The sequence below is a fragment of the Equus quagga genome, chromosome 11, assembly GCF_021613505.1.
Source record: "Equus quagga isolate Etosha38 chromosome 11, UCLA_HA_Equagga_1.0, whole genome shotgun sequence".
NCBI classification, from domain to species: Eukaryota; Metazoa; Chordata; class Mammalia; order Perissodactyla; family Equidae; genus Equus; species Equus quagga.
This window is the reverse complement of record NC_060277.1, coordinates 23,332,881-23,348,337: the sequence shown is the minus strand read 5'-3', so window position 1 is coordinate 23,348,337 and position 15,457 is coordinate 23,332,881. Positions and strand designations below refer to the sequence as shown.

General features: G+C 39.7%; 1 protein-coding gene across 3 annotated transcripts in view; it reads left to right on the top strand.

The window, feature by feature from the left end:
- Nucleotides 1–14,427, top strand: part of RPF2 (ribosome production factor 2 homolog) — a 33,108-nt gene extending 18,681 nt beyond the window's left edge. For all 3 annotated transcript variants that reach the window (XM_046676749.1, XM_046676750.1, XM_046676751.1), the window contains exons 8-10: nt 4,805–4,907; nt 11,202–11,346; nt 12,109–14,427. In XM_046676749.1, the coding sequence (XP_046532705.1) occupies nt 4,805–4,907; nt 11,202–11,346; nt 12,109–12,288 (428 nt within the window). In that variant the 3' untranslated portion in view covers nt 12,289–14,427. The remainder of the gene's footprint in view (nt 1–4,804; nt 4,908–11,201; nt 11,347–12,108) is intronic.
- Nucleotides 14,428–15,457: the final 1,030 nt, after the last annotated feature.

Genomic DNA, 15,457 nt, shown 5'->3' with positions numbered 1-15,457 from the left:
GCAGAAAGGGAGAGAGAGACCGAGGAAAGAGGGTGGCAGTTTTCTAGTGTCTCTTCTTATAAGGGCACTAATCCTGTGGGCTCAGGGCCCCACCTTTCTGACACACCTCATTTAACCTTAATTACTTCCTTAGAGGCCCCATCTTCAAATGCAGCCACACTAGGGTTTTAACATATGAATTTGGGGGAGACACAAACATTCTGTTCAGGTGCCAGCCCGGTGGCCGAGTGGTTAAGTTCACATGCTCCACTGCAGTGGCCCAGTGGTTTGCCGGTTCAAGTCCTGGACGAGGACATGGCACCGCTCATCGAGCCGTGCTGAGACAGCATCCCACAATGCCACAACTAGAAGGACCCACAACTAAGAATATGCAACTATGTACCAGGGGGCTTTGGGGAGAAAAAGGAAAAATAAAATCTTTAAGAAAAAAAAAATTCCGTTCATTAAGGTAATGTTATTCCCATGTTATGGATGAAGAAATTGAGACTAGTTACCTAACTTGTCCGGAGTGAAGAGCTAGTAAATGGCAGAATCAGGATCTTATCTATTCTCTGACTCCCCGTCTCCTAGTCTTTCCCATCAACACCCTGGTCTGCTACCTGTGCGCTTTCCCAATGTGTTTACTCATGGACACAGGCACACTTGAGATCTTATTTGTGCTTGGAATTGATCCATTGAAAAATCCAAGCTGGGGCTTTCCTTCTGGCTTTAATCTGTTTGTCTTCTGCCTCTTCCCCCTCCTTACTTCCGTTTAACCAGGTTCTTATCCTTATCCCTGTACTCATAATATGTCCCTTTTTATCTCAACCATTATCCCTGCCCATTTTAGAGTCTGCCTTTTTGCAAGTATTCTGAGTTTCAACACATTTTTTTTTAAAGATTTTATTTTTTCCTTTTCCTCCCCACAGCCCCCCAGTACATAGTTGTATATTCTTCATTGTGGGTCCTTCTAGTTGTGGCATGTGGGACGCTGCCTCAGCGTGGTTTGATGAGCAGTGCCATGTCTGCGCCCAGGATTCGAACCAACGAAACACTGGGCCGCCTGCAGCGGAGTGTGTGAACTTAACCACTCAGCCACGGGGCCAGCCCCTCAACATGTTTTAATCCATCACCCTTTTGATAGTTCAGACTCTTCTTGTACTGTCATATCCCCAGGCCTGGAATCAGCTATTTCTCTAAGGAGCCCTGGGTGTTTTTAAGTGAGAAATTATTTTAGAAATCACAGTCTGGGTCCTAGGGATTTTTTTGGGGGTTTGTCATTGTTTTTAGGCTTTTTTAGTGGACAAAAGTATGAAATATGTTTGTTTGCTAAGATAAAATATATCGTGAGTTCATACTGAAACTTCCAACTCAACTTTAGGACGAAAGGATCTTTACTTCATTGACCTCATGTATGTACCTCGTTTTATCCATGACAAAAATCCAGATTCTCAGTGACTCCACCGTAATTACGCATTTACTTTATACTGTACTACGCACACAGCAGTCTCAGAATGAGGTATCGGTATTACTGCTACTAATATGAATATTGAATGCAGTTGAAGGTTTTTTGATCTTTGTGTTTTTTTCCAGTTCTGTTTGTCTATAAGATACATCCTATTAGGAATAAATGGTCAAATTTCTGTGTTTTGAAGTCACTTGAAGAGTTCTTTTCTGTATGATAATGCCTCCAGCTCAATCTCAATACACAGGTTCATTTCATTTTGTTTTCAATTGTTGGGGGATTGCTTTAAATTTTTTTCATTTTAAACAACTTTTGAGGTATAATTTACATACAGTCAAGTACACATAAAGATTTAAAATTTGATGGATTTTGACATAGCTATACACCTGTGAAAACACTACTGCAATCAAGATACACTTTCCATCATCCCCTAAAATTTCCCTGTGCCCCTTTGCAATCCATCCCTTTTCTCTACTCTAAGCAAACGTTGATCTACTTACTGTCGTAGATTAGTTTGCGTTTTCTAGAATTTTAGATAAATGGAATCATACAGTATGTATTTTTCTTGGCCTGTCTTCTTTCACTTAATTTGTTTTGATATTCATCATTTTGTTGTGTATATCCAAACTTCATTTCTTTTTATTGCCAAGCAATATTCCATTTATAATTATTCCATAATTTGTTTGTCCCTTCATCTGTTTATGGGCATTTAGATTGATTCTAGCTTTTGACTATTACCAGAAGAGCTGCTATGAACGTTTATATGTAAATTTTTGTGTGGATGTATGTTTGAATTTCTTTTGGGTAGATACCAAGGAATGGAATGGTTAGATTATTTGAATAGTGTGTGTGTAACATTTTAAGAAACTATCAAACTGTTCTCCAACATAGTTTTACCATTTTACATCCCCACCAAGAGTGTATGAGAGCTCCAGTTACTGCACCTCATTGCCAATACTTGGTAGACCGTTCTTTTTAATTTTAGTTATTCAAATGGGCGTTGTATAGTGATAGTAATGTGTTTCCAGTAAAATCCACAAAATAAAATAGTGGTATCATTGTAGTTTTAATTTGCATTTTCTGATGATAAATGATGAACATCTTTTCATGTGCTTATTGGCCATTCATATATCTTTTAGCAGAGTGTCTGTTCAAATCTTTGCCTGACCTTTTTTTTTAATTGAGTTATTTGTCTTCTTATTATTGAGTAATAAGAGGGGTGTATGTGTGTGAAATAAGTCCTTTGTCTCTTTTTCTGGTATATAGCCTTTGAATATATTCTGTTAGTCTATGGCTTGCCTTTTAATGATGTTTAAAGAGCAATCTTTTTAAATTTTTTAAAAGTCAGGTTTTTTTCTAATGATATGTTCTTACTGTGTTTTAAGAAACCTTTGCATATTCCCAGATCGCAAAGATTTTTCTCTTAAATTTTCTTCTCCAAGTATTACAATTTTAGGTTTTACATTTAGGTTTATGATCCATTTTGAGTTTATTTTTGTGTATGGTGTGAGGTAAGGGTCAGTGTTCTTAAAACTTTCTACCTTCATTTCATTCTGTTTTTTCTTCTTTCCTTTTCAGTCTTAAAAGCTTATGGAAAAAGCACATATGCCTCCAAGGTTTGCATTACAAAAGCTGTTTCAGGGGAAACTAGAATGTACATATCTTGTTCCCCAGAATGACTCTTGACTTCAGTAACCCTACCACAGTAGTGAGTGGGGCTTTATTAACTTGGTCACTGAAGGAGAATCAGGTTTTGGCAAAATCATGGGAAAACTCTTCATTAATTATGATCAAAATTTAGAGCCAGCCCTGGTGGCTTAGTGGCTAAGCTCAGTGCGCTCTACTTTGGCAGCCTGGGTTCGGTTCCCAAGTGTGGACCTCTGCTGCTCTCTTAGTGTCCATGCTGTGCTGGCGGCCCACATACTAAAAAATAGAGGAAGATTGTCACGGATGTTAGCTCAGGGCAAATCTTCCTCAGGGGTAAAAAAATTCTATCAAAATACCTTGAAAAGGGGGGACAGCTTAGTGGTGCAGTGGTTAAGTTTGCACACTCTGCTTCAGCCGCCTGGGATTCGGCTGTTCAGATCCTGGCTGCAGACATACGTACCGCTTTTCAAGCCATTCTGTGGCAGGTGTCCCAGATATAAAATGGAAGAAGATGGGCACAGATGTCAGCTCAGGGCTGATCTTCCTCAATCAATCAATCAATCAATAAAATATTATATATATATATATATACCTTGAAAAGTATATGCTTGGTTTTTAGAAACATCCCTGTGGGATTTTTGTTCAGGGGAGTAGGGAAGGGTGGTGTATACATGTGCGCACACACTTGTGTCTGTTTTATGCATATCAGTGCTGGGTTTTTGGGTTTTTTTTGGTTAACCACGGGAAAGAAAAAGCAAACAACCAAAGATGTGTGCACTGCATCACCTGCCTGGGGCAGCTCCTCCTGAGTAATTAAGCTGGATGAACTTTGTCTGTAACTTTCTCTTAGCTAAATATTGTTCATGTATTTCCATTTAGCCTCCTCGGGGTTCAATCTTAGCTTTAAAATGAGGGGCCTAAACTTGATCACTGTTTTCCAAACTTCTTTATGCACCACCTTCCTAACTTTAGCCAAGTCATGTAGTATCCATAGTGTTGTTCGCTAGAGATTTTTCTTTAAATTGACTCCTCTTTTTAAAAGGAAATTTATGTCCCTACCATGAATAGGAAATGGTATACAATACGATAAATAATACATAGGAAATTAGGTCTGCCTGTATGTCGTTTGAAATTATCTCATGTGCCACCAATGGTTTGATTACACACTGTAGGAAAACAGCCTACTCATTGATCTCGGTGGTTCTTTTCTGATTTAACAGTTTAATTTGTTAATTTTTGCTCATATAATTGAGATTTCTTGTTAGAATTTTCTTACTTGTTGGCCTCCGCCATAAAACAAAGGTGAGTTTGATTTAATAGTCAAAGTTTGCATACCCATTTCTGTAGAAATTTGCCATCTTAGACTACCTGTCTTATAGATTGAAATTTTATCCCTTGCTATACATTTTTTAAAAAGTAATATCCGTGATAATATGATACACTCCAATGCTGAGCACTAGCTTAGAGGGAGAACTTCAAAACTGAAAAATTCGAGGGCTCACGGAACAAAACACAGAAGTAAAGTCATGAGGTTAAATGGTGGAGGGTGGGATCGCCAGACATTTTTTAGGGATCAGTTTTTGTGAAACCTGTCTTATCTCTTTAGGTGAGTATTAGTATATAAAACAGAGCATTTAGAACGTAGTTCTTTGTAACTGAATTTTAAAAGTGTGTTAGCCTTTTTTTTTTTAACAACCTAATATGTACTTGTAGATTTCTTCAGAGGCCCCACAGTATCAAATATCCGCCTGGCTGGTTTAGAGTATGTTCTGCACTTCACTGCATTGAATGGGAAGATTTACTTTCGAAGCTATAAGTAAGTGCGTTTCTTGGCATGTTTTTGTTAATCCTCAAGGTTGGCCCATTAGCGTGACTGTTTTATGGAGCTTAAACTTAGAATTGGTTTCTGGCCAAAAGTTTGTTTGGAGAGTTTGCAGAATAGCTGTGGCACGGCAGCTCCGTGCTGATCCTCAAGCCTGTCCTTCCTGCCAGCGTCTGCCTCTGAACCCCACTCTTCCAGGGCCCCAGAGCATCCAACACTGCACTCCCTCTGAGCTTAGAACACTCATTGAGTCTTCACCCCCCCTGCTTTTATGCAGTCTCTCCTTATTTTTCTTGACTGGATTTAGAGCACCAAGCTGCAGGTCTTAGGCCAGCCAAAGCAAATCTCAAATCCCTGAGTCTAAAAAATGTAGTCCGGAAGGAATAAGGAGATTCAGTGGCTAGATTCATTTTATCCTCTGTCTCCCATGTAGGCTTTCTAGCCCTACCCCCACCACAATATAAATATGGATCCTAACAAACTGATTTTGTTTTCATTAAAAAGCTTAATCAGGAGGCGGCCCTGTGGCCAAATGGTTAAGTTCACGCGCTCCATTTCAGCAGCCCAGGGTTTTGCTGGTTTGGATCCTGGGTGCAGACATGGCACCGCTCATCAGGCCATGCTGAGGCGGCGTCCCACAGCACAACCAGAGGCACTCACAACAAGAGTATACAACTATGTAGTTGGGGGCTTTCGGGAGAAGAAGAAGATTGGCAACAATTGTTAGCTCAGGTGCCAATCTTAAACACAAAAAAAGCAGCTTAGTGATATGCTACAGTTGCACCTCTTGAGGTAAGCATGACTTTTTTTTAAAATTGAAGTAGAGTTGACATACAATACTGCGTTTGTTTCAGGTGTACTGCACAGTGTTTTGACATTTATTTACATTACAAAATGATCACCCTGGGAAGACTAGTAACCATCTGCCATCATACAAAGTTATTACAATATTGTTGTAAGCATGAGTTGTTTTTTCTTTGAGGAAGATTAGCCCTGAGCTAAGATCTGCTACCAATCATCCTCTTTTTGCTGAGGAAGACTGGCCCTGAGCTAACATCCTTGCCCGTCTTCCTCTACTTTATATGTGGGACACCTGCCACAGCATGGCTTACCAAGTGGTGCCATGTCCGCACCCGGGATCCAAACCAGTGAACCCCGGGCCGCTGAAGTGGAACATGTGCACTTAACCACTGTGCCACCGGGCCAGCCCAAGTTTTTTTTCTTAACTAAGATAAAGTGTTGGCACTGACTGATAGAGCCCACACTTTCCTAGAGAATACGTTGACTCCCCACAAACCTCCTTCCTTTGAACATTGAGTTCAGACTGATGTCCATTTTGAGTTGTGCATGACAGTGCAGCCTGAGAGCTGACAGCTCAGTGTTGACAGTGTCTTCTGTGCAGTCATGCTGTTTGTGTGACCATTTGTGGACTTCAGCATTTCATCCATGGTTTTTAATTTTTTTTCTTCTTCACAGTGGAATACATGGTTGACCAGCTTCTGTTGTGTAAATGTCCAAATGAAGCTAAATATTTACCTGTTTTGTTGGCAGTTTCCATCTTTGTCTCAGTTGCGTTGTGTCAGAGATATTCAGTTCTTTTCACCATATGATTAGTACCACCACTTCCGTTTTTCTATTTTCTGCTTGTTTAAATAATAATAGTGAGGGGGCCTGCCCAGTGGTGTAGTGGTTAGGTTTGTGTGCTCCACTTCTGCGGCCCGGGGTTCACAGGTTCAGATCTTGGGCACAGACCTATACACCACTCGTCAAGCCGTGCTGTGACAGTGTCCCACATATAAAATAGAGGAAGATGGGCACAGATCTTAGTTCAGGGACACTCTTCCTCAGGCAAAAAGAGGAAGATTGGAGACAGATGTTAATTCAAGGCCAATCTTCCTCATCAAAGTAATAATAATAATAATAGTAAGGCAAAATACAATAAAATATCCACGTGATTGCAAGATGTAATTAGAGATTTTAATGTTGTTTTCAGCTAGTTGAGATTGAAAGCCCCTTAAGTCTGTTGTTTGAATTTCCAAACTTGATTTTGGGGCTTTTAAGAATATATTATAAAGTTGGTGACTCCTGTTTATAGAACAAGAAATAAAAGATTAAAAATCACTAACATAAGAAAAATCTTTTTGAAAATTTGTGTTAAACAAGGAGACGCTAGGGATATAAAGGAGCCAAAGATATAAAGGTAACCATCTTTGAGAATGAATAATAATTATAACCTAAAACTCTTTCATGTTGAACAATTTCAAAGAAAGTATTCATTTGTATCAGAACTTGTATTTAGTGAAAAGAAAGATTAATTTGTAAAGAGACGAAGAGATATATATTGGAGAAATAAATTGGACGGAAAGTTAGCAAAGCAGACTTCAGAACAAGGATAAATTAGCAGTGTAACTAATATATCTACTCATCCACATACTTTAAGAAGAATATAATTGCTGGAATCACTGTTAGGTTGGCATGGCAGCTCCTATAAAGGAAAAAAAAAAGTTGGAATTTTTAAAATCAGAGACCAGGGGCCAGCCCCTGGCAGAGTGGTTAAGTTCGGTGTGCTCTGCTTTGCTGGTCCCAGTTCACGGGTGTGGATCCCAGTGTGGACCTACACACTGCTCGTCAAGCCGTGCTGTGGTGGCATGCCACATACAAATAGAGGAAGATTGGCACAGATGTTAGCTCAGTGACAATCTTCCTTAAGCAAAAAGAGGAAGCCTGGCAACAAATGTTAGTTCAGGGCTAATCTTCCTCAGCAAAAAAATAAAAAATGAAAAAAAACAGAGACTGCAGTGTAAAATTTTAGGTGTTTCATATATGCCTTGTAACGTCTCTTAGCTATTGATTTGAAATAGAAAATGGACAGTGTGGTTGACAGCAAGCTGCTACTGGGAAAATCACTAAATGTGGATCAGCTTAATCTCTAGGGGCTGTGCCACACTTGGGAGGGGAAGAAAGAAGTGTCCCAGGAATGAGCATCACTTCTGAGCCTAGTGACCTACTCTGGGCTGGGTCAGCCACAGGACATAGGCAGGGCACTTCTCAGGGTATCTGTTTGTCACTTGTAAAGTGTAGCGATACCATTTAGGTAATTCTGAGGCCCCTCTGAGATGGATGGTCCTCCTTTAGAAGAGGGAGAGGGGTGCAAATAGAGGTGGGGATGTGACAGAAGTGTGTCTGACTTAGCGACTCCTCAGGCCAGTCTTGCAGGCTGCACCACGACGTCCTGCCCTCTTTCTTTTACTGCGAACCAGCCCTTAAGCAGTTGGTAAAAGATAATAGTTAATATTCACACTCATTCTTTGTGAAGATTAGTAAGGCTTATAAAATGGTTTTGAGCTTTTTGGATGAAAGGAACTCTGAACGGGAAATAATGTTAGTATAACCTTTGACCTAGCCTTTTGGGGAAATAAATCAGTGTTACTGACCTCTTCCTCTGTATCCTATAATAATTAATTCCTTATACATGAGTGACTATTTGTATTCCTTGGAGAATTTTATTCACTATATGGCCAGAGCCATTAATATGAAACAGAAAATCTTCAGTAACTGCCACGTTTGCCTTTGCCATGGCATTGACTAGGTTTTAAAGGGAGAAATAGGCAAAACAGAAAGTGTTAGCATACTTTTTTTTCTTTTTTGAGGAAGATTAGCCCTGAGCTAACTACTGTCAATCTGCCTCTTTTCACTGAGGAAGACTGGCCCTGAGCTAACATCCATGCCCATCTTCCTCTGCTTTATACGTGGGACACCTACCACAGCATGGCTTTTTGCCCAGCGGTGCCACGTCCGCACCTGGGATCCAAACCCACAAATCCCGGGCCGCCGAGAAGCGGAACGTGTGAACTTAACCGCTGTGCCACTGGGCCAGCCCCAGCATACTTTTAAAAAGCAAACACAACATTCTAGACAAAGGGTTTAGGTGATGAAAATCTCTTCTGTTGGCGGAAGAGAGGGATATAGAAGGGAGGAATATAAGGAAATTACAGTTCAAACCAGAGTGGTAATGCCAGTCTTTCTCAAGAAATAGGCAAATAATATTTTAAAATATATAGAATTTGCCTATCAACATATCTAATAGCCTGAGCCCATTTGAGAGTGAAGGAACTGGACTGTTTGTCTTTGTGTCCCTGCACCTTGTGCCATAGAGCTTGCAGAACCGAGTGTCACTTTTGATTTAGAGCTTAGAGGGAAAACCGAGGATCTGAGACGGAGATTAGGCTTATGATGTCAAAGTTCTGGACAGTAGATATTTGGTTGAAAATATAAAGGCCTGGAGTTGAAATGTCTATTTAAAAAAAAAAGCTACAGTGTGTATGATGGGATGCAGGTGAAGGGAATGGTTTTACTTTTGTTTTAGTGAGGCGGTGTTTAATAGTCTCTTCATTTTGCTTAGCGTGATTACAAAAATTATTTGTAAATTCTCCATTAATACTTTTCCTCTGAGAAAGAGTAAACGGGTTGCTTTTTAGAGGATTAACAATTGATACTTGTAGCTTCTAGATTTCACTGTTTGAGGTCTTACTGAAGAGAAGGGATGATAGGTCTGTCACCAGAAACCACATGCAGAGAACTGAAAACTGAGAGTTTCCTTCTGTTTCTATCTATTTGATCTACCAGGAAGCATGCTCAGTGAAGTGATTCAGACTAGATCATTTACACAGACAGTATGGCTCTGTAACTTAATTCTTCAATAAAGAGCAACATACGTAGTTATTCTGAAATAATCTTAATTGTATTTACCACTCAAAAAATTACTTTGTTAGGAAGACACCTGTATAAATAAAAAGATGCTTTAGTGGAGTTTTGTCATGTCCAGTGGTACTTGGGTGATCTGAATCCATAAGGTGTGCCATGAGCTGTTCTGGATTGCCAGGTTTCCCATTTAGCTGAAAATGAGCAGTTTTGTATTCATTAAGATATTAATCTTGATATGAGTTCATTATAAATATCATTTATTTGGAGGTACTGAAAATATGGATGCAAATGCAGCAGTATGTGTGATATGACAGTCATATGGTCACTGCTCTTAGATGCTTGGAATTCGATCTTAGGGAAGATGCCCTGGACCAGCCAACTTCAGCTCGTAAAAATATATCCCCCGCAGTGAGCCCGAGACAGGCATTCTCTCAGGTCTCTTCTCCTGGAACCACTATGAAGAGAGTGGCCTAAGGGCTCTTGTTCAGACTTTTTCCCTGTGCTTGCTCCCTTCAAGTCCCGTACTAATGTTCATTTTATCTTTTAATGTTCATATAGCTTGTTTGTTTGTTTAATCCTTCTGCTCTTTACGTATCCTATGCTGGTTTGGGGGGGCGGGTTGCCTTGTTCAATTGGGTATAAATAGCTGTGTCTGACACAGTCTGTCACTATGGCTCTTCCTGCGATCGGTAAGTGTGCCTCCCGTGGGTGAACTGTATTGGTTGGCCGTCTGCATGTGACGCACTTTGGGCCCAAAGGGCTGTTAGTGAGCTTGTGCACACTCACTTCCTCCTGGTGTTTGCTGCTCTCTCAGGTATTCCTTGCTGTGCTTTCCTCATCTGTTCTTTCTCTTCTCTCATGGCACCTGTTGCCTCTCTCACACTCCAGCTTTTGCGTGAAGTGACTGACTGATCTTTTATAAACATTGTTGTTTAATCACTTTTTTCCGTGTGGAGATCTGCCCACTGTAACAAACTGAGTCTTTTAGCTCAAATAATCTTCAGGTCTTTCAGCTGTTCGTGTGGTGTCACTCACAAAAGCAATTTCCCAGTCTCCCCTCCTCCCCTCTCTGTCCCTCGATGTTTCCAGATCCAGAGCTGTTTGGACATATGGTATCCAGAAAGTTGTGCTTTTGTTATATTAAGATTTTAAAGTTTATTCCAATCTACAGAGATCAGCAAATGTCTGTGCTATGAAGAAAAGTTGATTCTGAATGAGTCTTAGAGAAACAAGAATTTGTTAATCATGTGAACATAATGTTTCAAAGACCCAATTAAAATTAGTTTTATTACTTACGTAAATCTTATGTAAGGTGAAGTCAAATCAAAGGATTCTGTTTCTTAGAAGAATTGTCTGTCTCACTTGCTGTTTCGCAACAGTGTCATATACTTTTATTTTTGATTTTTAAAAAAAAGTGAACCAAAGAACACACTTGGCCTAAATGTATAACGTATTTAAGAAGCTTAGCCTTCCTAAAGATTTTATGTTATTTTATGGAACTGTAATTCTCTTGAACAAAAATATTTGGGAGTAATAGGACTTTTATCAGTCAAAGCAACATTTCTTTTTTCCTATTTCATAAAGGTTGCTGTTGAAGAAATCCGGTTGCAGAACACCACGGATTGAATTAGAAGAGATGGGACCCTCGTTGGATCTGGTTCTGAGGAGGACACATCTGGCATCCGATGACCTCTATAAGTTATCTATGAAAACACCAAAAGCCCTCAAGGTACATAATCAGCAGATTGGTGCCATATTTATCTGTACATTCCACTCTTCTTTCCAAAAGGGATTTGTGGCATATTACATTAGAGGACATACGAAAAAGAGATCAATAAAATAGATACAATTAGACTCTCAGAGCCAGGAAAAGGAGGAAGAAGCAAATAAGCCAACCATAAAAGATAATAAAAGAATTGCAGAAACCTAAGCATCAAGTGTGGCCGAGAGCTTTCTAGTAGCTCAGACTGCCAGTTCTCAGCCAAAAAGAGAATCAATTTTGGCATTGTGAAGACATGGGATTTAGAGCACAACATGTGTAACCCAAACTTGCATAAAAATGTGTTTTGACTTTTGAATGGTTTTAAAAAACAAATAGAAATGACGTCTCTGGAATGCCAGTAAAGATTAAACTGATAGTTACAGTTCCTTAAGCTAAACACCGGAAATCCTCTTGGTGCATGACAATGGTTACTGTATTCTGTAGTGTTGCTTCTCAAAGTGTAGTCTGACGACAGTTTACCTGGGAATTGTTAGAAAGGCTGAATCTCAGGTCCCACCCTAGGCCTACTGAATTAGAATCGGCGTTTTAACAAGATCCCCAAATGGTTTGTATGTACGCTTAAATTTGAGGAGAAAGGTCTATGGGACTATAGACTTTACATCATTGAAGGGGCGCTCACTGTGGAAATAGTAAGATATTTGTGTACACTAGATTTTTACCAGTTCATGGTAATAGAGACTATTAAATATATATATTCTTGTCTCATAGCCAAAGAAGAAGAAAAATATCTCTCATGATACTTTTGGTACAACTTATGGAAGGATTCATATGCAGAAGCAAGACCTAAGCAAACTACAAACCAGGAAAATGAAGGGGTTGAAGAAGAGACCTGCAGAAAGGATAACAGAAGACCAGGAGAAAAAATCAAAGAAAATGAAAAAACATTGATGCAACTTAGCTGATAACTGTGGTTTTATTGTAGGCTATTTCCTTAAGGGAATTATCAAGCATCAGTCATTTCAGAGATTTTTACAAGATTTTATTGTATATTTTTATAACATGAAAATTTACCTAAACTATGTATCGTATATATTATGAACAGTAATGTGCTAGTATTAGGTTGAAAGTAGGCCTCTCAACTTGCAACATTACACCCTGTGTGCCATTTTTCCTCTGTGTTCTGGTATTTCCCTCTGCCCATCGCACTGCAAAGTCCCCTGTCTCATTGGGTGGGCGGGTGAGGAGGGATCTCCAGAATGACCATTGGTGTCGTAGAGAATTTCTGGGTTAAGCTTTAGCTAAAGGGAAGAAGCCATGGAAAGTAGGAAATGGCCCGGAAGAGCTGTGTGCACACTCAGTGTGAGCTGCCTGGAAAGTTAACCCCATCTCCCACGATGTGCTGACAGCCTGACTTCCATTTTTCACTTTTCTGTTCTTTTGCCTGAAATTCTCCCAGTTAGAGATTCATTTGAGATTTTAAGCTTTGTGTCTTAAAACATAGGTCTCTGAGAGAGATGTTCACTACCTGATCATTGACAATATTACCTTACTATTGATTATTTTAAGAGATTCTGCTACCAGGTGGGGCCCTAACCCCTTCTCTGAGAGAAAGGAAGTTTTGGTAAGGGTAGAAGTGAGGAAGGAGAGAATGGCTGGGTTTTAGGACAGGGCACTTGAGGGTACTGGGTAGCCCTGGGTTGCTAAAGGTCACACAAAGGCCCTGGGTATTTGCACACCGAGTAGGAGTAAGCCAAAGCCAAACAGCTTGTTTCGAAATGTTCTTGAAGACTGGCGCTGGGCCTAGGAAAATGGGAAGAAACTTCGTACTTCCTCTCCTGGTGTGTTGCATACTTGTTTTCCCTCAATGTAGAGTTTAGCTTCCTTGCTTGAGACCTCAGCAAAGAAGCTCCTTTAAACAGTGCAAGCCAATTATGTTGTAAAAGCACAGACATCCATAAACCATAATTTGTTATATGAAGCAGAAATGCTTTTGTTTTCAATTCCGTGTCAAGGAGCTCCTCCATGCCTGTGTGTGCATGCCTTGTGTGAGTTTGTTGACACTAAGACAAAGCTAGGGCCTCAATTTTACCTGCCGTATCTTTTCCCTTGCAAACACGTTCTCTGGACTCACGTCTCCCCATCCCTTTCCAGATGGCTAACATTTTCCTCTTCTCCATAAAAATGAGGCAGCTGGTATCACTCATTTACACTTGTTGCTTGATTGTACGTTTAACCAAAGACTGAGCAGTTTTAGATCTGAAGCAGGCATTTGCATTTTATGTCTAAATGGGGAGAAAGAGCTAAAATGATTCCTATGTCCCATCTGCAAGTCGATGGACAATAGTTGGGAAGAAGGGGAGTCATGGAAGGGGCATCAGAAATGGATGCATAGTCTTTCCCTAATGCCTGACCCCTGACTGGTGCAGCTAATGCTAATGGAGATAGTGAATCAGGAGGCAAAGCAATGGGTCTGTCTCACCGGCCGCTTAGAGGAAAGACTCTGCCTCTCCATCAGGAAGACCTGCCCCAACAGTTCAGCCAATCTCAGTGTAAAGATGGCCACAATTGCTGTATATAGGATGTTGTCTTTAGGGTCTTTTTGTTTTAATCAACAACCCTTTTGTTTGAGATTTTGTAATGCAGCCTTCTGTTTCCTATGCACTTTTTATCCCTGATAATAGTGTGTCTGATAAGTGTTTGAATTCATTTTCTTCACTAAATATAGTATTACTAAAATCTAGTTCAAAGACTTTTTGTTGAAGTCTTTTTGTTGTAGAACCATCTGGAACCCTTGATCCACCATTTATATCAATGTTTTTGTGGGAAGTGCATTTTAATTTCCAGTTGTCCTTGAACTTTATAACATATATAAATTGGAGAATATGTATCCATTTCAATAGAGGTGGTAAATTGCCTGTCTTAAATTTACTTAACTTTGGATGTTAGTGGATGAGGAAAGCAGGTTAGGTTGTTTTTTTTAAATACCAAACTCCTTGTGTTTTTTCCTAGAATGTTAATACTTAGTACCAAGCTATATTTTTTTATTTTGTGAAATTTGGTTCGTTTTTATAACTTAAATGATGATACTTGTTTTCTTGGTGTTGAACATAATCCAAAGTAGAGATGTTATTACCCAAGTCAGGAAAGGAAAGGGGGAAAAGAAAGAACTTGCCTGAAGTCAACTTTCAATTATCTGATTATCTAGCTGCTTCTGATCTCTCCCTCCTTTCATTTATATTTTTAGCCAGTTCTCCCCCACCTCGAGGGTGGGGCCAGCAAAGGATTCACAGAAGCTTTAAAATGGAAAAAGTTAAAACCACTACTAAAATTTTACCAGTAAGGGGAACGTTTGTCTGTTTTTTTAATGCAATTTCAGTTATCAGTGCTTTGTCTGTTATAAAATTAAGAGCCTGCAAAAAAATACAATGTCGTCATGTCCTTAATGCATTTTTTTTGCTGAGGAAGATTGGCCCTGAGCTAACTTCTGTTGCCAATATTCCTCTTTTTGCTTGAGGAAGATTGTTGCTGAGCTAACATCTGTGTCAGTCTTGCTCTGTTTTGTATGTGGGACGCCATCTCAAGAGTGGCTTGAGGAATGGTGTGTAAGTCTGCACCCAGATCAGAACTCACAAACCCTGGGCTACTGAAGCAGAGTGTGTGAACTTAACCACTACACCACTGGGCTGGCCCCCTTAATGCACTTTTAATAGAGCATAGAAATGGTCAACACATGCCATAACTGCATTAAAGGCAAATGTATCCTAGCATATATACATTATGAAATTGTATAGGACATTATGTAAATCCGTTGAAATAAGCTACTGTGAACGAGAAGATAAAATGGGATTACCAGCTGAGGTTTATGCCAGCTATGAGAAGAAAGTCCACTTGCTTTTAAATGTATGTTGTTTTCCTCTCATACTAACAACTTGAGTTGTTTAAGTTCAAAAACAGCGAAGATAGCACTGTGTTTCCTGTACCACCCAGAGTGGGCCATGTCAGGAATTTTAACTGGGCCTCCGTTGAATTGGAGCCATTCTACACTTTTTCCGTTTCAAAGCCCTTTGAGGAAAAGTTTTAAAATATAGCATAAATGTAAGGTAGGCCTTTCTTTTTA